The 23,556-nt window shown below is 55.4% G+C and overlaps 11 protein-coding genes across 11 annotated transcripts; 4 read left to right on the top strand and 7 right to left on the bottom strand.

The window, feature by feature from the left end:
• BO72DRAFT_532847 (amino acid transporter) lies at positions 1–2,202 on the bottom strand. Its single transcript, XM_040950462.1, has 10 exons — positions 1,916–2,202; positions 1,850–1,863; positions 1,722–1,794; positions 1,331–1,662; positions 1,116–1,259; positions 815–1,029; positions 503–700; positions 384–411; positions 183–298; positions 1–121 (listed from the first exon to the last, which is right to left on the bottom strand). Exons 1-10 carry the CDS (start codon positions 2,080–2,082, stop codon positions 41–43), a joined length of 1,368 nt encoding a protein of 455 aa, XP_040795288.1. The 5' UTR covers positions 2,083–2,202; the 3' UTR covers positions 1–40.
• A 1,657-nt stretch (positions 2,203–3,859) lies between these two features.
• Positions 3,860–4,304, bottom strand: BO72DRAFT_463952 (uncharacterized protein; the record flags this gene model as incomplete). Its single annotated transcript, XM_040946619.1, has 3 exons — positions 3,860–3,901; positions 3,961–4,037; positions 4,100–4,304. 3 exons carry the CDS (start codon positions 4,302–4,304, stop codon positions 3,860–3,862), a joined length of 324 nt encoding a protein of 107 aa, XP_040795287.1.
• A 1,247-nt stretch (positions 4,305–5,551) lies between these two features.
• BO72DRAFT_490642 (uncharacterized protein) lies at positions 5,552–6,662 on the bottom strand (the record flags this gene model as incomplete). The annotated part of the gene is made up of 1 exon (XM_040948144.1): positions 5,552–6,662. The coding sequence occupies exon 1, from the start codon at positions 6,602–6,604 to the stop codon at positions 5,552–5,554; it is 1,053 nt and encodes a 350-aa protein (XP_040795286.1). The 5' UTR covers positions 6,605–6,662.
• A 268-nt stretch (positions 6,663–6,930) lies between these two features.
• BO72DRAFT_453817 (SDR family oxidoreductase) lies at positions 6,931–8,977 on the bottom strand. The gene is made up of 5 exons (XM_040946072.1): positions 8,526–8,977; positions 8,165–8,447; positions 7,919–8,102; positions 7,586–7,845; positions 6,931–7,526 (listed from the first exon to the last, which is right to left on the bottom strand). The coding sequence occupies exons 1-5, from the start codon at positions 8,624–8,626 to the stop codon at positions 7,185–7,187; spliced, it is 1,170 nt and encodes a 389-aa protein (XP_040795285.1). The 5' UTR covers positions 8,627–8,977; the 3' UTR covers positions 6,931–7,184.
• Positions 8,978–9,448: 471 nt separating this feature from the next.
• BO72DRAFT_453816 (NAD(P)H-dependent flavin oxidoreductase) lies at positions 9,449–10,855 on the bottom strand. Its single transcript, XM_040946071.1, has one exon. The coding sequence runs from the start codon at positions 10,666–10,668 to the stop codon at positions 9,595–9,597; it is 1,074 nt and encodes a 357-aa protein (XP_040795284.1). The 5' UTR covers positions 10,669–10,855; the 3' UTR covers positions 9,449–9,594.
• Positions 10,856–11,151: 296 nt separating this feature from the next.
• BO72DRAFT_453815 (Gfo/Idh/MocA family protein) lies at positions 11,152–12,499 on the bottom strand. The gene is made up of 3 exons (XM_040946070.1): positions 12,402–12,499; positions 12,066–12,350; positions 11,152–11,987 (listed from the first exon to the last, which is right to left on the bottom strand). The coding sequence occupies exons 1-3, from the start codon at positions 12,453–12,455 to the stop codon at positions 11,259–11,261; spliced, it is 1,068 nt and encodes a 355-aa protein (XP_040795283.1). The 5' UTR covers positions 12,456–12,499; the 3' UTR covers positions 11,152–11,258.
• Positions 12,500–13,170: 671 nt separating this feature from the next.
• BO72DRAFT_473373 (uncharacterized protein) lies at positions 13,171–15,279 on the top strand (the record flags this gene model as incomplete). Its single annotated transcript, XM_040947199.1, has 6 exons — positions 13,171–13,225; positions 13,402–13,856; positions 13,929–14,012; positions 14,062–14,671; positions 14,745–14,940; positions 15,006–15,279. 6 exons carry the CDS (start codon positions 13,171–13,173, stop codon positions 15,277–15,279), a joined length of 1,674 nt encoding a protein of 557 aa, XP_040795282.1.
• Positions 15,280–16,381: 1,102 nt separating this feature from the next.
• BO72DRAFT_392416 (MFS multidrug transporter) lies at positions 16,382–18,114 on the top strand (the record flags this gene model as incomplete). The annotated part of the gene is made up of 5 exons (XM_040941901.1): positions 16,382–16,566; positions 16,616–16,637; positions 16,699–16,772; positions 16,820–17,149; positions 17,211–18,114. The coding sequence occupies 5 exons, from the start codon at positions 16,382–16,384 to the stop codon at positions 18,112–18,114; spliced, it is 1,515 nt and encodes a 504-aa protein (XP_040795281.1).
• Positions 18,115–18,417: 303 nt separating this feature from the next.
• Positions 18,418–19,995, bottom strand: BO72DRAFT_503800 (putative isopropanol dehydrogenase). The gene has a single exon (XM_040949129.1). The coding sequence runs from the start codon at positions 19,924–19,926 to the stop codon at positions 18,688–18,690; it is 1,239 nt and encodes a 412-aa protein (XP_040795280.1). The 5' UTR covers positions 19,927–19,995; the 3' UTR covers positions 18,418–18,687.
• Positions 19,996–20,507: 512 nt separating this feature from the next.
• On the top strand, positions 20,508–21,155 carry BO72DRAFT_19327 (uncharacterized protein). The gene has a single exon (XM_040939549.1). It carries the CDS (start codon positions 20,615–20,617, stop codon positions 21,038–21,040), a length of 426 nt encoding a protein of 141 aa, XP_040795279.1. The 5' UTR covers positions 20,508–20,614; the 3' UTR covers positions 21,041–21,155.
• Positions 21,156–22,249: 1,094 nt separating this feature from the next.
• BO72DRAFT_392376 (uncharacterized protein) lies at positions 22,250–23,530 on the top strand (the record flags this gene model as incomplete). The annotated part of the gene is made up of 2 exons (XM_040941900.1): positions 22,250–22,455; positions 22,654–23,530. Coding segments are annotated over 2 exons (1,083 nt in total), but the record flags the coding sequence as incomplete, so codon positions are not given.
• Positions 23,531–23,556: the final 26 nt, after the last annotated feature.

Genomic DNA, 23,556 nt, shown 5'->3' with positions numbered 1-23,556 from the left:
CGTACTCAAGTTAGACTCAAGTCCTCTCTAGGTGTGGCCCTCAAGAACTAGCACACGAAAACGAGGCCTGCGCAGGCGTCTCATGGATCGCTTTGCCTGAAACATAGAGCCCCAGCCCACACTACACCCAATGATTAGCTGTATTCCTCGAATTAGACATCCCACACAGCAGAAGAACTTACAATGATCGCCCCGGCGCAAAACATAAACACATTCACTACCGTCAGCGCGAACCTCCCGGGGCTACTGAACCACAACCCCCGATTCAGGTACAGCCAGAAAATCCCCGGAAGTCCATCTAACCCATTGCCCCCCATTCTCAGTCAGCTTTATCCTTCACGCTCCATACACACTTCAGCCGAGAAAGGGGAAGAACAACGTACAAGTAAACCACGTCGCAAACAACGAAGCCTGTCCCACCCACCGGCAGTTAGCATCCCAACCTCCCATTACTTTTTTTGTCGTGGAATGTTCAAAGAAGGGGGCACAAGGGAAGACGCACCACCAGACTCAAAATATTGCTAAAGCTCGGAATCGCCTCGGCAATGACCCAGGCCAGCGCCCACACGCCCAGCGCGATCCCCGCCCACAGCGCGTAGCTCCTCCAGTCGGTCGCGTGCACCCGGTCCGTGCCGCGGAACAAGCGGATGTAGATGTATTTGCAGGCGATGTGGCCGTTTACCACGCCGGAGATGATGATCTTTTTTTTTGGCCCCCAGAAGGGAAAGGATTAGTTATCTGGCTGCTGAGGGCTGGGGTGGGTGGAGATTGGAGGAAATTGATAAATTGTAAAAGGGGACCGGGGGAAACGTACAGTCGGTAAGGCGACCCCATACGCGACCTTGCGGACCACCGGCGAGGCCGATCCCAAGGCCGGAGAGACGACGCCCGGCCCGGCGAAGTAGTAGATGAGGACGGCAACGAGGATGTAGAGCGTTGTGTCGATGGTTTGGAGCAGGTAGAGGGCTTTCGGGTAGTCTTTGGGTTGTTGGAGTTCGGAGATGAAGCTGAAGAAGGCGGCGTGGGCGGCTTTTGGTCTGTTTTAGCTTGGGGTTGGGGGTGGGGGGTTGGAGAATTGGGGGTTGCGATGAGGGGGGGAGAAAAGGAGGATATACCGAATGCGAAAACCATGTTGGTGATGGCTAGGAAGCCTTTGTTGAGGTCGGTGCGGTGCACGGCGGTGGCGTGGTAGTGGTCTTGGTTGATGATGCCGAGGTCGATGGTTACCACGAAGATGGCGGAGAGGATGCTGATGAAGCCTGGGTTTAGGGTTAGATGGTTGTGTCGGGGTGCCAGTGTTGGGGTGTTGAGGGTTGGGGTGGCCACGCACAGATGATGGCCATCAGGGTCATTCCTCGCATAGTGCGCGGTAGTGTGCAGAGCAGCGAGATGACGAAGCCTACAATGCTGAAGGCGATGGAGCAGGTCGCATGCTCCGTCATCGTGTTCATCGCCACCGAGAAGGTCAGCAGATGGCTGCCCATCACGAAGATCAGGAGCAGGATGAGACCCCCTCCTAGCAGCTCCCGGCCGAACGGGCCCCACAGCACCTCCCCTGCGTCGGCCATGCTGTGCACATGCGGATATCGCCATCTGAACTGCCCGATTACGTAGCCTGTGTATGTTGCCATGCCCCCGAGTCCGAGCAGGGCGATGACTGAGCTGGTAGAAAGGGGTAAGGAGCTGCCTTGCTGCTGTGGGGAGAGATGGGGACGACGTACGGAACGATTCCCAGGGCTGCGACGGCGGCTGGCAGCGATAGGATTCCCAGAGATACGGTTTCGGCAATCATGACTATCGTTTGTGAGTATGTGAAAGTTATTGGCCTTCATAGAGGTGTACGACGTACGCATGCCACATTGCCTGAAGAGTTCGTTAGTGGCTTAATCCAAGATGCCATGAGTAGTTGACATACCACCAACTCAAGGTCTTGTACTGCATTTGTCCTTCGACCTCCTCCCCAAACGGGTCCTCCGGGTTGTCATTCTGTAGGTTAGGTTTCTTTGACACGTCTTCCTCCATACTTTGTCGCGCACTCTCCAGTTGCAGGTCGGATCGGACCGACTCATCACGGTGAGACATTTGCGTAACCTGGCTTTCAGATGAGAACCTCTATCAATTGGACTTTCGCAATTCTAGCAGAAGTTCGATGGACGCTGAAGAGGACACACTAGACGCACAATGGCTTCAGGTATCTCAGCTGTCCTTGCTACGGGAGGTCGATATTTAAACTGCAATTCCAGAAAATGACTATCACGTTTCCTGCCACGCTTTGCGTCCCCTTACCCCGCATTTTTCCTCTGAGAAAAAGTGGATCTCCCCGGCCTTGGCTGAGACTGGACGCACCAAAAACACGATCGATCTGCTCCAGACGCATGGCCATAGCCGACGCAAGGCCGGACATGCGGGGATATTCCGCTTCATTTGCGAGAGATCTCTCGTAGGGAGATAACCAAAAGCTCAATATTTGTGGTTCAAGCATAGGACCATTATCTTATTCAGTTATGTGGCAGAGAAAGATCTTAACGAATCTTTACAGGACTGCAATTTTCCATCTGCTGCGGCTGGTTATGCTTTTGGGGCCTCGCAGTCAAGTTTGCTTGAGATTTGCGTGTCACTTTCCACGGAGCAGGAGTTTAGGCATTGGTCTACAGGCGCAAGTCAACCCTTGAAGAAAGTTAATACCTGAGGCAATGAGTCGCTGGTGTTCAGTTGAGGATTACTCATAGCATCTATAACGTTGATAAACGGGGTATATATATTTGTATGCGATTCAATTCCTCTACAGACCCGTGGTACCACGCTATACTTAACAAGGAGAAAAATGTCGAATGATCAGAGCGGTGCTTTCCGTTATTGCGGAAGTACACTACAAGTTCCCATCTCTATCGTTTTCATCAGCGAACCTTTGACTGGTCCATTTGCAGAAAGATATTTCGCGGCCGTTCTGCACCGGATACCCGCGGCTGTTCGTGGCTATTTCATTTTATCAAACTACCCGGATGGCGGATCTGTGCCGGCGATCCCGGCTTCCTGCGTATCCAAGACCGAAATAGCCGGAAAACTATGACGAAGCAATAGTCTTCGAGGGTATTAGTAGCTTGCTCTTACTATAAGCCTTTCTGGAACGCGCTCTCCGAAGAGCAATGTTAAGAACTAGTCTGTTCAGGTATGACACTGCTTGCTTGTTGCAGCAATGCACCAGAAATGAATGGGGGACTCGTGGGACCAGCTGCATGAGTCTTTCATTGCATGTTGATCCCAGCGGTGACTATTTGTGCGTGTATCATGGGGCATTGAAAAGGCTTCTATCTGCAAAGAAAGGTCCAAGGGTTTTCTCGCAAGGCCAGAGTCGAGGCTTTCTTTTAATATGCCATTTAGCGTTACTGGGTGCGCATGATCTGCGGATTGGCAAATTAATTACGTCAGGGGTTGCAGTTGTGGGGTGGATAAGGGCCTCCAGTTCGAGGCGCGACCGGCCGCAAACGGCGGGATGAGAGGGTGAATCCGAGCTTCCCATGGAAAGAGATACGAGTCGACCGCTGATTATCTAGCCCTAAGTTCTGATCGCCCTAGCATAAATCACCCCGGACCACCTAGGCCACTTCAGAAACAAAAATTGAATTCCATTCAAGCAATAGCAAAGTATTATTAGGTGACATTTCCTCTTGATTTTCGCTCATCGCTGCGCCAATTCACTATGACCCCTATCTTCCCCCCTGATCCGTATCCTTCAAGGACTAATGAAGCCTTTGGGGGACGTTTGCTCCCCAAATGCACTGCACTCCGTGGAGCTAGGACAGCAGCAAAAATTCTCCCTGCACCGTTCTCGCAGCAGCTACCATGCTAGGTAGCAAATCTACTTCTGGCAGACGATGTACGACTTGTACTCGTACGGTTTCTGGCGGTCCCAGTGAGTTAGCGATCTCCTTTGCAGACCTTAGTTTGGACATGGCTTACAGGAGCTGGCCAGGCGATGTACTTGCCGCTGTAGCAGTAGAGGTTGTTGCAGTTGGGGAAGGCTTTTGAGAACGCCGCTAAGTCAGAACGTGCGATATTCCATAATGCTGGGTGGGTACCGGGTGAAGTGCGAACTTACGCTGAGTCCCGCAGTTAGTCCCGGCCAGGCCACTGACGACAGCGCCCTTGCAGTAGAAGGTGGCTTGGCCTCGCTTCACGATCTCGAACTCATCGGCACCTCCCTCGGGGCCGTCGATGATCTCGAGGCCGTCCTCGTCGGGGGTCGGGGCGGCGGTGACGAGGTTGAGGGCGGCAAAGACGGCGAGGACGTTCTTCAACTGCATGTTGATTTGAGTCTGAGTGGTCTGAAGGCGATTGGGAAGGTTCTTTTGTTGCTCTGCGATGGTCTGATGTTGATGATGATGAGGAGGAAGAGAGATAGGGTTGTCCAGGATAAATCGGCCATTTTATAGAGAAGATACTGAGGTCTAGACCTCGTCCTTCGTCTTGCAAGGATACGATCTCTGATCTCACGACTTGATGTTTGAAGAAGATCTTGATGAGATTCACGAGCTGAGAAAAACCGTATCGAGGAGAAGAGCGAAGTTCTCGTAAATCATGGCCGTGATAGCGGATACTACAGCCGCTCAGCTGCCCAGCGTCTTGGGCGGGCCGCCTCGTAAACTTGGTACTACACCTGCCGGGATCGCCACATGGGTCTGTCTGGACACAATTTGTTTGGATACCCGGCGCGATGGGTCTGTCGAGCCAAGCCCCAAGATACTCCTGAGCTATATTTCGATAAGGCTCTGCGATTAGGTTTACGTGGTTTACGTGATGTCTGGTACCCCCAGGGTCAATGATCGCGACCAATACGAACCCAGACCCGCGTTCCACCTGAGAGAAAGCAATCTGAGCGTGGGGCTAGCGCCTGTAGTACCTGCTTTGAGCAGAGGGAAGCGAGGGTGAAGCATCCTGCCTTTCACCTCGTCAGTCGTTTTGGGAGACTTTCTGGCTGGCGGGCGGGGTCATAGGTCGTGTTCAGCGTGTCTGCCATACTATCTTACCAGGGCTAAGGTCACCATCTCGCCTCTTCTCTTTGTTATTCTGGTTCTTGGCATGCAATGGACTCTCGTGGAACGATTTGAGACTGGGGTGAGGTAGTGAGATCATCTGTTGCAGCGGATTTACCCGGATCTACGCCGGTCTAGACTAGGCCCCATGGCCTGCTTGACAAGATCTCGATTGAGCCCTAGCCATCGCGCCGCATCTCTAGCGGGCTTGGGAACTAGACCGTCAATGATTTCACGCGCTCGGTGCTGAACTCCACGAATCCGATTGTTGTCTTTTGAATTCAGATATCGCACGGTTACTATTGGGAGGATGAGCTGGAGATAGCAGCAAATAGTGCCGGATGACTACACTGCACCAAAAGTGGGCACGGTGAGAACGCTGGTCGGAAATGAGGCAGTTTGAACCACATTGAACACTTCAAAACACATTAGTATCATAATCGTATGGCTAAATAATCTACGCTAACCAATATATCGACGAAGTATGCATTACCCCTCTCTCAATGGAACCACAACCCCTAAACCAGCAACGCAGCCACCACCATCCCAAGCGCAACCCACCCGCCACCAGTCACCACCCTCGCTCCCCCCGCAGTCACAATCCACGTCGAATCCGACTTCAACGCCCCCGTCGAACCACTGGCCAGCCCACTCTCCGTAGGCGTAGCGCTCGTCTCCGCAGCATGAGCCTCACTCCTATCCTCCTTCTCGTCATTCTTCTCCTGCACATCCTCCACCTCATCCCTCCCACTATCCTCTTCATCATCATCCCCATCCACCACCCGAAACATCGCCGAGTACCTCACCTCCTCCCCACCGTCCACCCCGACTACCGCAAAACGATAATCCTCCGCCAGCGTCAGGTTCCCCGGCAGCACGCACGCCAGACTCCCCGAGTTGGCCACGTGCGTCGCCACCGTCGAGACATTCTTGGCGGTGGTGGACCCCGTCTCCCTCCCCTCCATGAGGTAGACGCTGACGTGCCCGGATCTCTGGTCCTGCGCGACGGGCCACGTCACGATGGTGGTTTTGCCGCGGGCGATGGCCTGGTTCTCGGTTGGGTAGTAGGTTGTTGTTTCTGAGGGGTTGGTGGAGTTTGTTGCTGTGGAGGTGGAGTTGTTGGACGAGGGCTTGGGGGCGGTGATGGTGAAGGCCGGGGACTTGTAGGTTGCTTTTTCTTCTTGGGTGGTGTTTGAGGTAGAAGTGGTGTTGGTGGTGTTGGTATCGTTGTCCGGGGGCGTGGTCGGGTCGAGGACGATGATGTATTCCTCGCCCGGCGGGATGCGGGCGGGCGGGGACCAGGAGATGGACCCCGAGTTGGTGATGTTGGTGGCGATGGTGTAGAGGTTTGTGTGGTTGGTGGTGGTTTCGAGGTGGATGGAGAGTTTGGCTGAGCTGCGTTGCGTGGTGGACCACGAGATCACGCTGGGGGTGTTGGGGGTCAGGATCGCCGAGGCCGCGGGCGAGGTGATTCGGTAGGCGGGCTTTTGGTCCGGGGACGCGGTGGTTAGGGTTGTGAGCGTGGTGAGCGTGGTGAGGAGGGGAAGGATGTGTTTGGGGGGGAGAAACATCTTGGTGTTTGGGGTGATGCAGTACTCGGGAGAGAGGGTGATGGACGTGATCGTCTTTGACTGTTGGCGCTGGAAAGCAACGACGCGGTGGGATTGGTGTGTAGTATTTATCCTCATTCGCGCTGTTTGGACCAGGATGAAGAGGTTCGATGATCCGGGGAAGGCGTGGGTCGTGGAATGTGAAGGCAGTTCAGGGCTAAACTCCCTGAAGATGTTGGTGTCATTCTTGCCGCTGGCTGATTACACTTAGCGTGACTTTTTGGAGGAGGCTGGAGGTATGCGAAGGAACCTTGAACTTCTTATAGACACCTCTTTTACTTCCTTGACAAATCTCGATTGAATCTACTTGCCCTTGAGCGATGTCACACCCTTGATTGGCCTATCGATATTCAGGGGGGCGCGTCGTTGTTCTTCTACGCAGTCCCCGCACCACCACAAGGAATGTTACCAGACTTGAAGTTTCAAGCGCCAACACATGGCATTTGAATGTTGAACATTCAACGGTCAACAAAAATAGCATCTCTCCTGAATGGAGCTACCGTGTTGGATCATTTGTCCAGCTATCCCGGGGCTCAGACCACTATGCCCGATTCCTTCCTCCGGTCAAAGCCCTGTGCGGAGGTAGAACTCCGGCATTCTCGAATGACCGGAACGTCTCAATCCAGGTATCGAACGTCTTGTCGTGTCGCGTCCAACCCATCTTCCTCGCCTTGTTGATGGAAGAGATGGTCAGCCAGGATTTCCCGGTCGCCCAGTTGAAGAAACCCCAGGTGCCCCAGCCAAAAGCCTCCAGCTTGCCTCCATACTTCTGCACGACCCGCTCCCAGACCTCTTGTTTGTCTTTCGCCCATTCCACCATGTCAATCTCATTACTGAGGGTTTTGGCCTGCCCTGACGCTTTTTCGAAGTTCGGCTCCGGTGCCTACAGAATTGTCAGTTTTTCCACCTAGCTTTTCGTTTTCGCAATGGAAGGCAACGCACCTCCACCCCGAAATACTCAGCCACATCCTGCCACATGTGCTTCCAGACAAAGATATCGCCATTGACATGGTTAAACACCTCATCCTTGCAGTGGTCGTGCGTCGACGCCCACACGGTGAGGTCGGCCAGACTCGGGGCGTAGGAGTTATCGTCGATCGAGTTCCAGAAGTACGCGTTGCCCGGAAAGGTGGCCGGCTGACCGAGCTCGCGGCAGATCAGCATGTAGATCGCGACGGTGAGGGCCTCGGACATGCCGTTCGCTGGATGCTTCATTAGCCACCACCCGCTTCCTCTTTTCTCTACCTCAGTAAGTGTATGTGGGAGACCCCTCACCATGCGGAGCATAACCATTAATGGCGTTCGGCCGAATGATGTTATACGACCAGCTCCCGCGCCGGCCCTGCACCTCCCGGAGGTAATCCTCCTGGTTGTAGTAGAAGTTGTACCCCTGGTCCTCGTACCGCGGGAAGGACTCCTCGAGCGGCACTTTGACGGGGCCCAGGTGGACGCCGTAGTACTGCGTTCGCGTTAGCATCCCGGAGGGACTGTCAGCAACGGGAGGGAGAAAAAGATGCGCACCTTGCCGCCGGTCTGCAGACTCACGCGCTGCAGCGCCGGACAGACTGCATCCACTGCATCCAGGAAGTTGCGGAACAGCGGGACGTTCTTGTCCTTGAGGACGCGGAAATCATCGTCGTGCACGTACGAGGTGAAGTATGCGTGCGTGACCGGGGCGCAGATGTCTTGCAGCGCCGCGATGATTTTCTCGACTGGTTGCAGGAAGTCGGCTGCCACGAATTCCACGCGGGGATCGATCCATGGGACTGGGAGGGGACGTCGGGATGAGACGATGATTCGGGACCTGTTTAGGATTGCTTTAGCTTTGATGTAGAGCTGAGAGGAGTGTGTGGTTTTGGCTCGGGGGGGGGGGGGGGTGCACCATTCTTCTTTGGGTTGTCGGATTAGATGCTCGACGATGGCGTAGCCGCTGATGCCGTTGGCGCCGGTTACAAAGGCGACTTTGGGGGGTTGGAAGGTCATAGTGGATTGGTGTTGGTTTGGGGAAGAGGTTTCGTGGAAATGGGTGCTGAGATCTGGCTTTTATGTGTTGAAGTTGACTTGAAACTACCTGGTAGCTTCAGTGGAGCCTTGCTCAGTATCCCGATTTACCCGGATTGTTGTAGTTTATTTTGCGAGAAGAAAGTCGATCCCTGCCATGTTTTGCTTAGGTTGGTCGGTTTGTCCTGCAGGGTCCCGGAATTCACGGAATTCACGGAAATGCTAGGTTGTGAGATTGTTATGAGGATAAGTGGAAGGTAAGATGGGATCGGATTCAAAATAAATTAGAGAGTGCTTAGTATGAGGTGAATTTGTCTGGTACTTGGGTTATTAACGCCAGGAATTGTTAGGAGGTGTTCAGGGTCAGGGTGCTTGTTTGTTGTATCTGGATGATTGCGGTCGGCGGAATTGCCTGCCAAGATATCTAGCGGGCTTGTCATCTGGGTCACGCAAATTGCAGGCCACCTTTGATGCATATACTGAAGCGAATGCAGGCGCTGAATTGTCGATGAAGAATTCCTTCACTTTTCTTCAAAGGGAGAATTAGAGCGATTGTGACTTCCCCATGTAGGAAACAAAGTGAATCCTCCTCATACTCGGCAAGGCACGCATAGTGAGTTTAAGCTTATGTCAGAGAGAGCTCCTCTTTGGGTGAACAAGTGGAGGTAAGTAGAGGTCATATCAGGTACTAACGGTTCTATGTCTTCGTGTGTCTGCTTTGAGGTTGAAGCTTTGCGTTGGGAGATAGAGAGAATAGCTGGCAATATCTTCCAGGTAGACTTGGTGTTCTGAAGCACAATTCGGTGTCATAGATCAATCTTCATTGACTGTAGCTAGAGTTGGGCATCGAACAGCATCCGCCACTAGGCAACATAACATATTCACACAATGCCTGGAAACCAACAATGCATATAACCGGCCAACCCGAGAAATAAGTATAACCTCGATGCTCAGAACAAAGCACTACCCGCCTGCAATCTCTTCTTTGCATCCTCCCTAACCTCCTCCACGATCTCAGCCGCCTTCTGGATCTTCTTGACCAGCCCCACCCCCGACCCAGCCCAGAGGCTCTTCGTATCCCGAAAGGCGCCCTCCGTCTCCCGCAGCCGACCAAGATCCCGCTGCAGCTCCGCCCGAATCACCTCGATCCCAACCCCCTGCTGCTCCATCTCATACCACCGATTCGTCAGACTCCGACCATCGTACATCTGCGGCCAGAAAGTGGGGCCCCAGATCTCATCAAACACCCGCGACCGAGCGGTCGCCTCCCCGCCGTCCGACGCCCGAAACAGCTCCTCGCGGTACTGCGCGGGGACGACCGCCTCCTCCGCGGCCAGGAACCGCGTGCCCATGACCACCCCCGCCGCGCCCAGCACCATCGCAGCCGCGGCGCCGCGGCCGTCCACGATCCCGCCCGCCGCAATCAGCGGGATCTTGCCGACTGGCCGGTCGTCGTCCTCGTCGTCCTCGTCGCTTAACGCAAGCGCCCGCAGTGCATCCGCCACCTCCGGCAGCAGGGTGATCAGACTGGCGCCGCGCGCGTGGCCGTGCCCGCCCGCATCGGAGCCCTGGATGACCAGCGCGTCCGGGCGGCACGCCCGCGCCGCCTCGACCGCCGCCGTGACGCTGCCGATCTGGATCCAGACGTGGGTGTGCGGCGACGCGGTGCGGATCATCGCCGTCCATGCGGCGAAGTCGGCCGGCGCGCCGAAGGACAGCCACACGACCGCGGGCTTGTACTCGGCGACCAGCGCGGTGACTGCCGATGGGGAGGTCACGGCCACGATGATCCCCAGTCCGATCGGCAGGATGTCCGTATTAGGTGGAGGAGGTAGACTTTGTCGCGCGTGCTGCAGGTGGGTTTCGAGTTCGGGGAGGGAGGGCAGGAAGCCGATGTATCCTAGGCCTCCGGCGCGGGTGACGGCGGTCGCGAGCGAGTCGGTGGCGAAGCCGCTCATTGGGGCGTTGATGATGATTGGGGACTGGAGCCAGGGGAAGGCTTGGGCTAGTTTTGCGGTGGACATTTTGGTGGTGGTGGTAGTGTAGTGGTGGTGGGTGGTAGTGGTAGGTGATGGGAAGATGATGTGAGGCTGAAGTCTGTTTTATGGTACTGAGTAGGTGGGGTATGCTAATGCTGAGGTTAGTGCTTATGCTTATGCTCTATAAGTTAGCTACTGGGTAGCTATAGCCAACTCGCTGTGTGACAGTGAGTGGTGAGTGAGTTCCCGGAAATACGGCTGATACCACCACAATTTGTGGGTGGAAAAGCATTCCCCGAGTACCCCGAGATGCCCCGGTCCCGAGCGGTCCCGGCCGGCCCACCAAACGCCGATCTGTCACCGTCTGATTTTGTGCCTCAGGCATCAACACTCTCCTGGTCGCATCTTACACGGCTATCAGACTTCTCATATAGTGGTATTGTGTGAATACTCGGTCTCTGACCTTACTGTTCTGTAAAGCGACCAATCAATACAAGAAGTATCAGGTAGCCTAAGAATCGGACTGGAACGCGGCTCGCAGAACAGGTCAGTCAGCCATTTAAGAAATAAATCGAGATTTATACTGCCGAATGGCACCATCATCTTCTCCGTAGAAAGCCCTCCAAGTCTCCAGGCTAGTTCAACCGCTCCCCGCTCTCATCAAACCGCACCACCTCCCCAGACAACAAAGCATGCTGCAGCGCCTGCCCGATCAGCATGACCTTCATGCCCGCCTCCAGCGGCAGCGGCACCTCGCGATCCTCGCGCACGGCCGCAATGAACTCATTGGCCTCCAGCGCGAACGCATGCTCGAACCGCTCCCAGTACTCCGGCTGGACCTCGTGGCGCATTCCCAGCTTATCCGCCAGCACCACGTTATTCTGCCGCGGCACCACGTTGACCATCAGTTTGCCCTCCGTGCCTGTGATCTCCGTGCAGACGTCGTGGCCGTGGGCCTGCGTCCGCGAGCAGTAGAAGTAGGCGATCTTGCCGCCCCAGAACTCCACCACCCCGACCGCGTTGTCCACGTCGGACAGCTCCCGGAGCTCCGGGTGATGCTGCAGGGTGCCGGCCGCCCAGCACGCCTTGGGGGTCGGGTTCCCCAGGAACCAGAGGGAGAGGTCGATGTCGTGGATAGCGCAGTCGACGAAGATGCCGCCGTTGCGGGCCGCGTACCGCACGAAGAAGCCCGTCTCGTCGCGGAGGTCGCACGTGTTGGAGCGGACCAGGAACGGGGTCCCGATGGCGCCCTGCTCGTAGATCTTGGCGCTGGCGTCGCGGTAAGAGGCGTCGAACCGGCGGGAGAAGCCCGCCATCACCTTCAGCGAGGCCTTGGCTCGGGCGGCGTCGACGACGGATTGCGCCTGATTGCGGTGTTCTGGTTATTCAAGGGATGTGTGAAGGGGAGGGGTAGGTGGGGGGGGGGGGGGGGTATGTTGTACCTCCGCAAGATCGGTGCTGAGTGGCTTTTCGCAGAGGACGTGTAGGTCCTTCGCGATCGCCGCCAGAGATTGGCTGGCGTGGACGTCCGTGCTGCTGGAGATCCAGACTGCTTGTAAGCCCAGGTGCTCCAGCATCTGGTCGTAGTCGTCGTAGACGGTGATGCCGAAATCGGTGTACTCTTGGTTGTTCCGGGCCCACTTGACCTCGCTCGCGTCGGAGCTGCATACCCCCACCACCTGGGCGTGGGGTACACGATACAGCAGTGTGTGGACATGGCGTTTGCCCTGGGCTGGAGTGAGCAGTCGTATCGTTCAGGTGATGGAATCAATTCATACCATGCGACCAAGGCCGACAACTGCAATCTTGAGAGGGTTCTGTGTTCGGGTCATGTTGGGAAGATTTCGAGGGATAGAAGCGGTTAGAGAGTGTGTTGATGACGAAGAAGGACGATACGAACCTCGTGAGAAGACTTGGCTCTCTTTATAGCTTTGATCAGGTACTCTCGAAGTATGAGTTGAATATTGTATAGATTGAAACCAGGGGCGCCGGCACCTGCCGTATCAGGTAATTCTGAGTCCACGCCGGGCGCCGCCGTGTCCCCGGAACTCCGCCGCTACTTGCCCAAACGGGCAATATATTTTCATCGCGGCGTCGGCGCTCGCGCGACTTTACTAAACAAGAGTATCAACTTGCAGGGCTCGGTGTTCGGAAGCAATTACTTGCATCACTGTGCTTAATTTAGACAGTCGTCCAAAGAAAAGCTGAGATGGGATTGGGAGATCATTAAGCTCCTGTTGACAGGCGTTGCACACACCATGATCCTATCCAGATACTATTGCCCTTCTCTTGTGTTGTGGTCGTATCAAAGGCGAATTTATCCTGTAGTGCTTTTTTCTCCGTTGACGAACGGAAGGACATTGAGTATTGCCACACGAGCATCGTTCGAAAAGGTCATGAAAATACTCCCAAGTGAGACCTCCGGATGTGGGGAACTGGAGTGCGGGGTTAAGCTCCCCGCTTTCCCATTGACTGCAAAGAGCAACCGCCGCCGTCGACTCAGTTCCACAACAAATCAAAACTTCATCACATTCACCTACCAACACGATGTCAGTCACAGCCACGGCATCGAATGGTCAGACTCCATGCTTCAACTGTCGAGGTATGTCTTGGCCTCCATATTAATTCAGCCAGGCGCTCTTGCTAATCCAGCGACCAAACCAACCATCCAGAAAAGCACGTGCGCTGTGAGTGATTCACAGGCTAACAAATCTTTCTCAGACCTTTTTACACTAACTCTAATCCTGTGCGAGACTTTAGGTGATAGGCTACGTCCAGTTTGTACGCGATGCAAAAAGAAGGGCTGGACCTGCCAGCCGGTCCAACCCAAGTCGCCGTTTCGGCAGGGATCTACGGCAGGCTTGGACGTCAGCTTTTTGGGAAACCAGGCTTGGGTGAGCAGTGAGCCCAAGCGGTGGAAGCCACCCTTGAGCCAGCAGCAGACCTCCGATGGCGTGTTGGCTCCTCCAGCCCACCTGGTTCGGGATGCTTATGTGGAAAATTACGGGGTTCTGTCGTCCCCGGCGGAGACTAGTGGAGGAGCATGGATACAAACTGCCTCGTCATCGTCGAGCTCTCCTCGTTCACAGTCAACAACTCAGGTTGGGCAAAGTGAAGTGAACAAGGGGCATTTTCTCGCGACGCAAGGGGATACCACGCTGCAACGCTTAAGCTCAGGGCACTTGCAAGAAAGCACGGGATCATCCGACGCGCGTTCGGCCCTGGCTGGCCAGGTTCGCCAAAGAGCCCGTGGATCCGCATCTATATCAAGTCCTTCGAGTGAACTCAAACGCAGGCATAGCGAGGCGTCACCAAGCTATTTCACACACCAAGCATCCCTGCAAGAAGCTTGTCTACTTCGATACTTCATTGAGGAGATTTCGCCCTGGGTATGTTGAGCTCCATTTGCATCGATGATCAACCCCTGACACAGCGCAGTTCGATCATTGCGATCATCTCAGGCACTTTCGATTGGAAGTCCCTCGGCGAGCACGGCACTGCTCGACCCTGCGAAACGCTATTTTTGCTGTGTCGGCACGGCACCTCGTACGCCTTCCCCAGTACAAAACCCCGCGGGGATTCGTGTACCATGGACAATTACTCTCGGGTCTGGAAGATGCCACCGCGGTTGAATACACACTTAAGTGTATACCCGACCTTGTCAAGTTTCCCTACGTATCGGACCCAATCAATCAAGAAAATATTATGGTCGCTGCAGTCATCCTTCGCCAGTATGAGGAGATGGAGGAAGAAATGGACGACGACGGGCCTGCGGAGACTGCCGCCAAGAACCGAGTCAACTTTCTAGCCATCACTCAGACAATTATCGAGTCCATGATGTCACATCGCCTTGAACAGTCGCTGGCGACGGCAGCATACTGGATCGCCATCAGACAGGAGGTATACTACGCGCTGACGAGACAACGTGCACCGATCATGCAGTTCCAACCCCAGGACTGGAGGAGAGCATCGGTCGCAAATAAGTTCATCATGCTCGCTAGCGAGGTCACGAAGTGGTTCTGGGAAGACCGATCAATCGATGAATGGGGTTTGTCTTACTGTCACCTGAAAAAAAAAAAGAAAAAAAAAACCAGAGGAACGAGCATAGCTGATCCGTGTAGAGCGGCTTGTGCGGTGTGAGCGGCAACTGGTGGACGCATGTCGAAGCGAACTCGTGCCTATCCTCGAAAAGCGAGCGGAGAAGCTGCAGGGCAGGATTTTTCCAACCATCTGGTATAGCTCTGAGGATCAGGTAACGGCCAGCCAGCACCTGGAGCTATCTAGAATGATTTTGACTGCCGAGAGTCCGCACCTTGAGTGAGCCTACCCCGTATCACCAACCGCATAGTCGCTTGCTAATATGTATATGTTGACAATACAAGGAACGCAAACCGGGCGGCACATCGCAGGACGGAATCCCTAGTCCGCTCCATGGTTTTGAAGACCTGTGGCATTGCTTTGAATCACATCGATTGCAAACCGGCTCTGGTCAATGGTGTCATTGCTGTGACTTTATACGGGGAGTACTTCACGGAGGCTGAAGAACGAGATGCTTTGGTGACAGAAATCATCCATCGAGCTCAAGAATTAAACGCATGGCCGATGCAAAAGCGGCATGAGCGACTAAAACAGCGATGGCGCTCCATGGACGGATGAATCGAATGCCGCCTTGGTGACCGCCCGCTGGGAAATAGTGTATGTGATGCCTCAGGCCTGCATTCTCTCTCCCAACCACCGACATTGAGTGTGCTGTGCTGCTGTAGCTACAGTACGTCGTCAGTCCGACTTCCCTTCTCTGGGGTGCGCTGCGCTCTCTGAACCACTCGACCCCTTATTCCATGCATTATGAATCTTTTAGCTAATACCCCATCCTATAGGATTGCCGTCTCAAAGTGATGACGAGTCAGAATGGGGATCAGCCTCCCTTCGTCTCAGGGTGATCAAACCATCCAGAGATTGCGAACAGCATTACAAATCCCGGCTGGGGCCGCTTAAGCGTGCCAAAGGGCTGAATCATCACGTTGTGCGCGCTGGCTGGTCGCATGTTACATCCTCAGCTATGATCCCATACCTGAAAGGGAAACGCCCAAGGGGCAGCATGATATCATTTCTTCCTGACGCCCAATTATTTTCCGACATCACCCCGACATCGAATGCATTGGAAGCTTGCTTTTGTCGTGCAAACTATAATTGTCGGTTACTTGATCCTCGCTTTTTCACATTCCAGGCCCAATGTACCCGGATCCCAGCGCCGTCTTACAAAAGCTGAAGCTATGACCCTTTCGACCGGCGCCAGGTCTTCGTGACCACGAGCCATCATCAGGCGACCCACTTGTCTTCGTGGACGCGACGATGCTGATGTGTACAAGCACAAGATCGTGAGTCGCGTGGCGTGTATACGACTCAGTATCGTCTTGATGCACATGCAAAGGAGCTAACTCCTGGTACCCGAGCCAATGGTAGCCGGCAGCCCGGCATCTCAACTTCAAGACTTCAGGTAGCTCAGGGCACTTGGTGCATGGTCGCTGTCCGTCCGTCGGCTACGCTCCGGCACTCTGATGTCTTTTCCGGATCTCTTTAGGCAGCTGGCTCCTAGCGATTATCGATTAGAGGTGAATGTTGATCTGCCTGGCACCAGTGACCACCCCTTTGGCCCAGTGTAAGAGGTATGTATCCCTTGTTTAGGGTTCTTGTGCCGGGCGTTTAAAATCAACCTAGCAAACCAGGTTGATGACCAAGATCTATCAATGATTTCACGATGGGTGAACTGAAGCTTGCAAATTATACTGACCTAGATCGTCTTGCAGCGGAGCATGAGTTGGAGCTGACGCCAGACGGAGCTCACCTGCGATGGGGCAAGACCAACAGGAAGCATCCACGCAACTGGCACCCAGCACGCAAGACCTATGACATAACCGTGATCGGTCTTCTGGAGTTCTTCACGTGAGCATACCTAGTCGACTCCGTGGCATCTGCTAATGGAGGTTTATAGGACTGCGATGAGTACTTCAGGGGTGAGTCACTACATTGCAATGCTCGGGACTGTCTTGGGACCGTCGGCTAACGTGTCAACAGGCCGCAACTGCAAAAGCCGCACAGCTCGAGCTAGGCACCGGAAAGACCTTCACTTTGTTTTTATATGTCTCCACGTGGGTTTGATGCTCTCCACATCTGGCGTCGTGTTGACATGTCTTAGATATCTTCTGGGCCAAGGTCTAGGCGGCGTGGTTTTCCCACCATACTCGGAAACGTTTGGTCGGAAACGGCTCTATGTCTTGAGTGCTCTCTTGTATAGTGTCTTCTGTCTTCTGATCGGCGCCGTTCCCTCAGCCAGCGCTCTGGTGATAGGACGCTTGGTCACTGGATTCTTGTCTGCCATTCCAACCATAGTCATCACGGGGAGCATCGAGGACTTGTTCAATTCACAGGATCGCATATGGGTGATGCTCTTTTATGTTGCCATGGCATGTCTCGGGGTCAGTGCGGGTCCCATCATGAGCTCCTATGTCACTTATCGATACGGATGGTATGTTAGCTCGAAGTCCAGTTCTACCTCTGGTGCCGATCGCTTACGCCCGAAATTACAGGAGATGGGTCTTCAACATCGGAGCAATCGTGACCTGTGTTCTCGCAGCGATGCTCATGTGCATCAAAGAGTCGCGGCCATCATTGATCCTGGCCCGGGAAGTCCAAGCGTTGCGCAAGTTGACCGGGAACGACTCGCTGCTTGCCCTCAACCCGGACTTCATGCCGGACCTTCGCACCTTCGCGCACGTGGGACTCTTCCGACCGTTACGATTGTTCTTCACCGAGCCGATAGTCTTCGTCGTGACCATGGTGTTCTCTGTCTGCGTCGCGCTCATCTATCTATTTGCTGAGGCTCTTCCACCCATCTTCGAGGCCTTCGGCTTCAGCACGGAGGACTCCAGCCTGCCCTTCCTCGCCCTCGGCTTGGGGTTCATCCCCAACATCGCAACCCGCATTCTCGACTACCGCATCACACAGCGACGCCTGAAGGAGGGCCTGAAGGTGAAGCCTGAGCACAAGCTGACGGGCATCTACATCGGCGCCCCCGTCCTCGCCCTGTCGCTGTGGTGGTTCGCCTGGACCATCCCCCCAGTCGGCGCAGCTATCCACTGGTTCGTCCCCGTGGTCGCTCTGTTCTTCACCGGCTATGGCCTCAACGAGATGGAGGTCGTCGTCTCGCAGTACATGGCGGACTCCTATCTCAGCTACGCCGCCAGCGGATTCGCCGCCCTCTCCATCGTTCGGTCTCTGCTTTCTGCCACCTTCCCGCTGTTCGGCAGTGCCATGTTCGACAGGCTGGGCGCGAACATTGGGATGTCGATTTTGGCTGTTGTTGCGACGCTGTTCTGCATCGTGCCGCCGCTTTTGTCGCGCTACGGGGAGCGGATGCGCAAGAAGAGCAACTTTGCCAAGTATAGCTTGCAGGTGTATGCGGAGAACGGGGTGGACTCGGACTTTCGCTAGGACTAATCTTGCTCTGGTGGTGAATGTGACTTGTTTCGCTTGTCGAGACAGCACCAGCAACTTGCATCACCGCCAACATGAATGACTCCTTTTCCCTGTTAGGGGTAAGGCTCGGGTGGCGATAGGACGAGAAACGATCATAACTACGCCTTGGAACTTTTTCTTGATTTCCGATTATGATGACGATAAAAATGGCCTTGTGTATGCACTAGTTGCGATGTCATATAATGCTTGTTGTCTGTGGGTTTAGGTAACGTACAATATACAAAAATCATTGGTCGCAAAGCCAGAGATCATTTCTGTAGCTTCCTCGGCTTTGGCTTCTACTGTTCTACTGTGATACAGTGGGCGTGCGAAGGGCACCTCTCAGTCCCTTGAAAACTTTGTAAAGCCAAACTGTTGTTTTGACATTATCCACATATTCGCACTGAGCAAGATCGATGCCATCAGCCTACCACCTCCACAACCTCATCTCAAAGCCAGCTCTCGTTTATCCCATCACTCCAAGAACAATCACTTGTACCAAGATAGAATAGTTCAAGCCAAGTACCAAAAGTCCAAAGGTCTCATCCCTCAATCCCTACATGGCCTCAGCACAACATGACCCCCCCAGCCGGACAATCGCGCTGCGGCCTCCAGGGCCTCCGTCGCCGACTCGAGGCCAAACTCCTCGACATGGTCCACTCCAATCGCCTCCCCCAGCCGCAGCAGCCCGGACTCAACCATCTGGACTAACCGCAGGACGTGCTGGCGATCATACATGAACCGGCCCTGCAAGCGCAGCGACTTGAACATTACCTCCAAATAGGGCACATTGATCTGCCCCGTCGAGCCCCCCATAATGACACACCGGCCAAACGGCCTCAACGCCCCCACTGCCGCCGCCAGAAGCGACCCATCCGCCGCCGGCGGGGAAAAATCGATATAGACATCGGCGCCGCCGGCCCGGGAGTTCCGCCCCGCCGCCGCCGCCGCCCTCAACGCCTCGGAGCGCCGCTGCACATCCCCCTCATGCTCCATCATCACCGTCCGCAGCCTCCCCGGATGCGTATGCGCATACGTCCTAACCATGGCCGCCAGCACCGCGCGATTCCGCCCTACCGCCACCACCGTCGCCCCCATCGCCAGCGCCACCGCCACCGCCGCCCCACCGTACCGCCCCGTCGCCGGCCCGACGATCACCACCTCCCCGGGCTTGACCTCCACCTCTGCCAGCCCGCCAAACGGCACCAGACACACGGACAACAAACACAGATCGGCAACGGAGTACCCCAGCCCCAGCCCCTGCCCCAGCCCCTGCTGCTGCCCCTGCTGCTGCTGCTGCCGCCACTGCTCCTGCAGCAGCGCCCCCTCGTCCAGCGCGAACAGATTCTCCAGCGGAAACCGCGCGTACTCCGCGTACGTCGCGTGGCGCCACGGCCCGTCCATCAGCCGCTGCGCCGCGGCCGTCCCGCCCCCGTGCACCCCGGCGAGCATCGAGACGGTCGGGTCGTCGCGCGCCCGGATCGTGATGTCGATGAACACCAGCTGGCCCGGCTGCAGGGCGACGGCGTCGTCGCCGGTGGCGTGGATCCGGCCGATCGCGCTGTTGCCCGGGGTCAGCGGGAGGGAGAGTGCGTAGCCTGCCCGCTGTCCGCGGAGGATCTCGGCCATGTAGGGCACGATGGAGGCGGCGAGGATGCGCACGATGGCGGAGCCGGTGGTTGCGCGGGGCAGAGGGAGGGTGGTCAGGGTCAGGGGTTGGTTGTAGGCGTGTAGGGTTAGGGCTCTGTGGGTTTCTGGCTTGGGGCCTTGGGGTTGGAGGGTTGTCATGGTTGGGTTATGTGTTTTGGGGGCTTGGGGTTCGGGGTCTGGAGGGGTTCGGGAGCTGAAGGGGGTTGGGCTTTGTGGGTGGGATTATGGTAGTGGTGCACCATGTTTATATCCTTCTGAAGGGAGAGTTAAGTCCGTTATCTCCGTGTCGACGGGGTATTCGGTCTAGTTGTTTCCGCGGTCATTGGCATTCGGGAGAACTGTTGAGGACGGCTGTTGAGTGTCCCGTCTCCTAGTCAGTGAGGTTTGGGATGTCTCGAGGTCTGATGGTTGGTATCTAGTTCTGGACTGCAGTGGGTCGTCGAGTTCGCCCGCTGCAAGTGCGGATGCGGATGCGGATGCGGGGGGCGGATATAGGCGCGGGCGGGCTTCGTTGGAAGATTTAAGATGCTCTGGCTTGCATTGGTAAGATGATAAGTCTATCTTGTCAGATACCTTACCTTGCCTATCCATGATACGACGTTCCTGCCCCATGGTCAGTATAAGTCACAGGCATTCGGGGAGTACCTGACATGATCCAGACACCAGAGGCAAGGGCAAATTTCCAGCATTCGCAACGTCATTGTACTCGGCGTGAGAGACAACCCTTGCCCACATCTTGTTTCAAACCCTCTACTAGTCCACCACTGACTTTCATCAAATAGGCAACCGGCACAATCGGCCAAGAGATAGTCAAAGCCCTGCTTCCATGGAAGCAGGAAGCCCCGATCTCTTTGTAACAGCTGCCCGACCACGACAACAACAGTCCAAACCTTCCTCAACCCTGCCTCAGGGAGGTAGAAGTGGACTACGAGTCCCCTGCCTCGCTCACGCAGGCTCTCGCCGACCAGCACGCCATCGTCGAAGCCTTCAACCCCAGCGCGACCATCCTCCAGGAGCGCATCGTGCGCGCCGCCCTCGCCGCACCCTCAGTCCAGCGCCTCATCACCCTGGACTTCAGCAGCGATACCTTCCACCCGCACGCCAACGGGTCGACCCTGCGCTGGACGGCGCTCATCACGGGCCCATTGTTCGATTGGGGTATCGCCTAGGCCATCTTCTGGGTGGACCGCACTGCACGAATGGTGACGGTCTTCGGGTCTGTTGCGCAGCGCGTCAGCATCTCCGGGGTTGATATGGTGGGCCGCGCGACGATGACCGTGCTGCGCGACCCCGGGCGTTTTCGCGATCGGCCCGCGTGATTTGCGGATTTCACGGTTAGCTCGAAGGAGTTGGTGGGGATTTTGCAGGGGCCAGTGCAGAAGCAGCAGCAGCAGCAGATGTAGCAGACGCACCAGACGCAGGAGGATAAGGGGGGCGAGGATGATGGTCGCGCGTGGACCGCGAATCCCGCGCGTTGGATAGATGGCTGGAGTTGGCCCGGGGCCTCTGGGATCGGGTTTCCGCGGACGGGGTCCAGGATCGGTCAAAACGCGGGCGTATCAGATGCTGGTTACGTATGGGTTCTTCGAGGAGCGGAATTGGTCCAAAGCGGACTTCAGCGATAGGGTTGAGGCGGGATTTGGGAAGGATAGGGAGAGGTTCTGTAGGAATTTGTTTAGGGCTGTGAATGGAGGACGGTTGGGGTCAGGGTGGTTGCACACTAGGTGCACACAAACGGTTAAGTTGCTGGGTTCGGTCTTTGTGCACACATTACTTCCTCGAATAAATGATTACATCAGCTTGTACCAGATCCAATTGAAGACAGTGTGGGGCTGTGACAGGAGTTGGCCCAATGGTTCTGTAAGTGAAGAATCGGACTGGCAGTCTGGTTGAACCAATCCCAGACTATGCTGATATCATTTCCGGGACGAGCCTTATTGTGTGGGTTCGGTTGTTCGGTTGCAACATGACCTCATCTTGGGTGTTGGGATTCCCATTCTTGATTTGAGGATCAGTGGAGGGTACATATCTTCTGGTTTGGATTTAACCTTGAATTCTCTTATTCTGGTGCTGCATTTAGGTCTTCGAAGCCAGCATCCAGGGAAACTCCTGGTCAAGGGACGTGGAGTAGATAGATTGTGTAACATGTGAATCAACAATTACTCATTTGTCAGAATAGGTGAGGTGTTGTACATATAGCTTAAGTGATGATTCATGACATCACAATGAAGTCTAAGTAGTTAAGCTGTGTAGGAGATCTTGTTGAATGTTGAATGCTATTCACAGCACAGGTTGTTGTCCTAGACCTTTTGTTCTCCGTAACCCCTATGTTCACAATATCTTCGTTGCAATGGCAATTATATTTCGGCTGTTTATGGATGAGTTATGGTCAGACGTGAGCCAATTCGCCCTAAGTGCTGCCTCCCACCCGGCACAATTAATGAATACTGATGAGTGGTAGTTGACGTACGGGGACCTGGCTGCCCTGGCTCGTGTCTCGCGAGAGCTCAATGATCTTGTTAATCCTTACCTCTACCACACGGTTCGCTTCCATAGCCCCGGGCACGTCGATGCCCACGACAAACTTCTGATGAAGCTGGACACGCTTGCCCACCCCGAATTTGACAAGATGGGGCTCATCAAGCGCGTGATCGTGTCCGGGACCTGGTATTCGACGTATGCCTCGATCGACTCCTGGCTGGCGCCGAGGAGAATCCTATCCCCAGCAGCCCGGTTGCTTAGCAGTCTCCTCTGCAGCTGCGTAGTCCGTATGCCGAACTTGGAGGAATTCGTGTAAGCGAGCACGCTCCACCACATGTCTTGAGGGACTCGTCGATAGCCGATGCGAGTGACACACGCCCACAGTTGGGATATGCAGGTCTCCCTCACCCAGTATTTGGTCTCGAATGTCGTCCTGCGGCCGATGCTCCGGAATCTCCAGCTGCGCATGGGCACCGACTGCACCCCCAAGCCCTTCTTCCGACCCCCGCTGAACATGAAGCTCTCGATGAGCCTGACGGTGCTTTCCCTCGTGCAGGTGGACGACGTGGAAGTGATGAGATCGGTGGGAGCGGCGGTGTCGAGCGCGACGAACCTGCGGGAGCTCACGATCTGGGCGGATAATAATTCCGGGATCAGCGTCAGCACCCTATTCGAGAGCTGGCCCACTCATCTGGCCTCGCAATTCCACCTGCTGGACCTGCGCGGCTTCGCGGCCCTAGGGGTCACGCCCGCCGACTTCTGGGCCATGCTGCGACCATCCAAACTCACCACCATCACCCTGGACTTTCTCGACCCGGACTCGCTCGCCACCATCGTCCGGAACTTCTGGGACGCCGGGCTCGAGGCGGACTTCCGCCCTGTGCGGCTTACCACCAATCTCCTCGACAACTCGATCGATGAATTCCTGCGCGCCTTTAGTGGGCTGGAGGTCTTTCATGGCACCCCGATCCGCGGCCAAACGTCTAGTCAGCTGGTGGCCTGTGAGTCGTTCTTGGAGGTGCTGGAGACGCAGCATGGTGCCACCTTGAAGGTGCTGGGTCTAAGCCTGCCGTGCCACGAGGACCGACCCTGCTCCTGCGCAGAGTTGCTGACCCTGATTGCATCGAGGTTTCCGCAATTGGAAGAGCTTCGGATTCGACAAGATAAGGTCGACGTTGTCAGAAAATCTCTCTTTTCTTGCTCTTTTCTTGCTCTTTGCCCTTTGCCCTTTGCCCTTTGCCCTTTGCCCTTTGCCCTTTGACTCCTCCTCCTCCTCCTCCTCCTCCT

This window comes from Aspergillus fijiensis, assembly GCF_003184825.1.
Source record: "Aspergillus fijiensis CBS 313.89 unplaced genomic scaffold BO72scaffold_107, whole genome shotgun sequence".
Lineage (NCBI taxonomy): Eukaryota > Fungi > Ascomycota > Eurotiomycetes > Eurotiales > Aspergillaceae > Aspergillus > Aspergillus fijiensis.
This window is presented reverse-complemented; position numbering and strand designations above follow the sequence as displayed.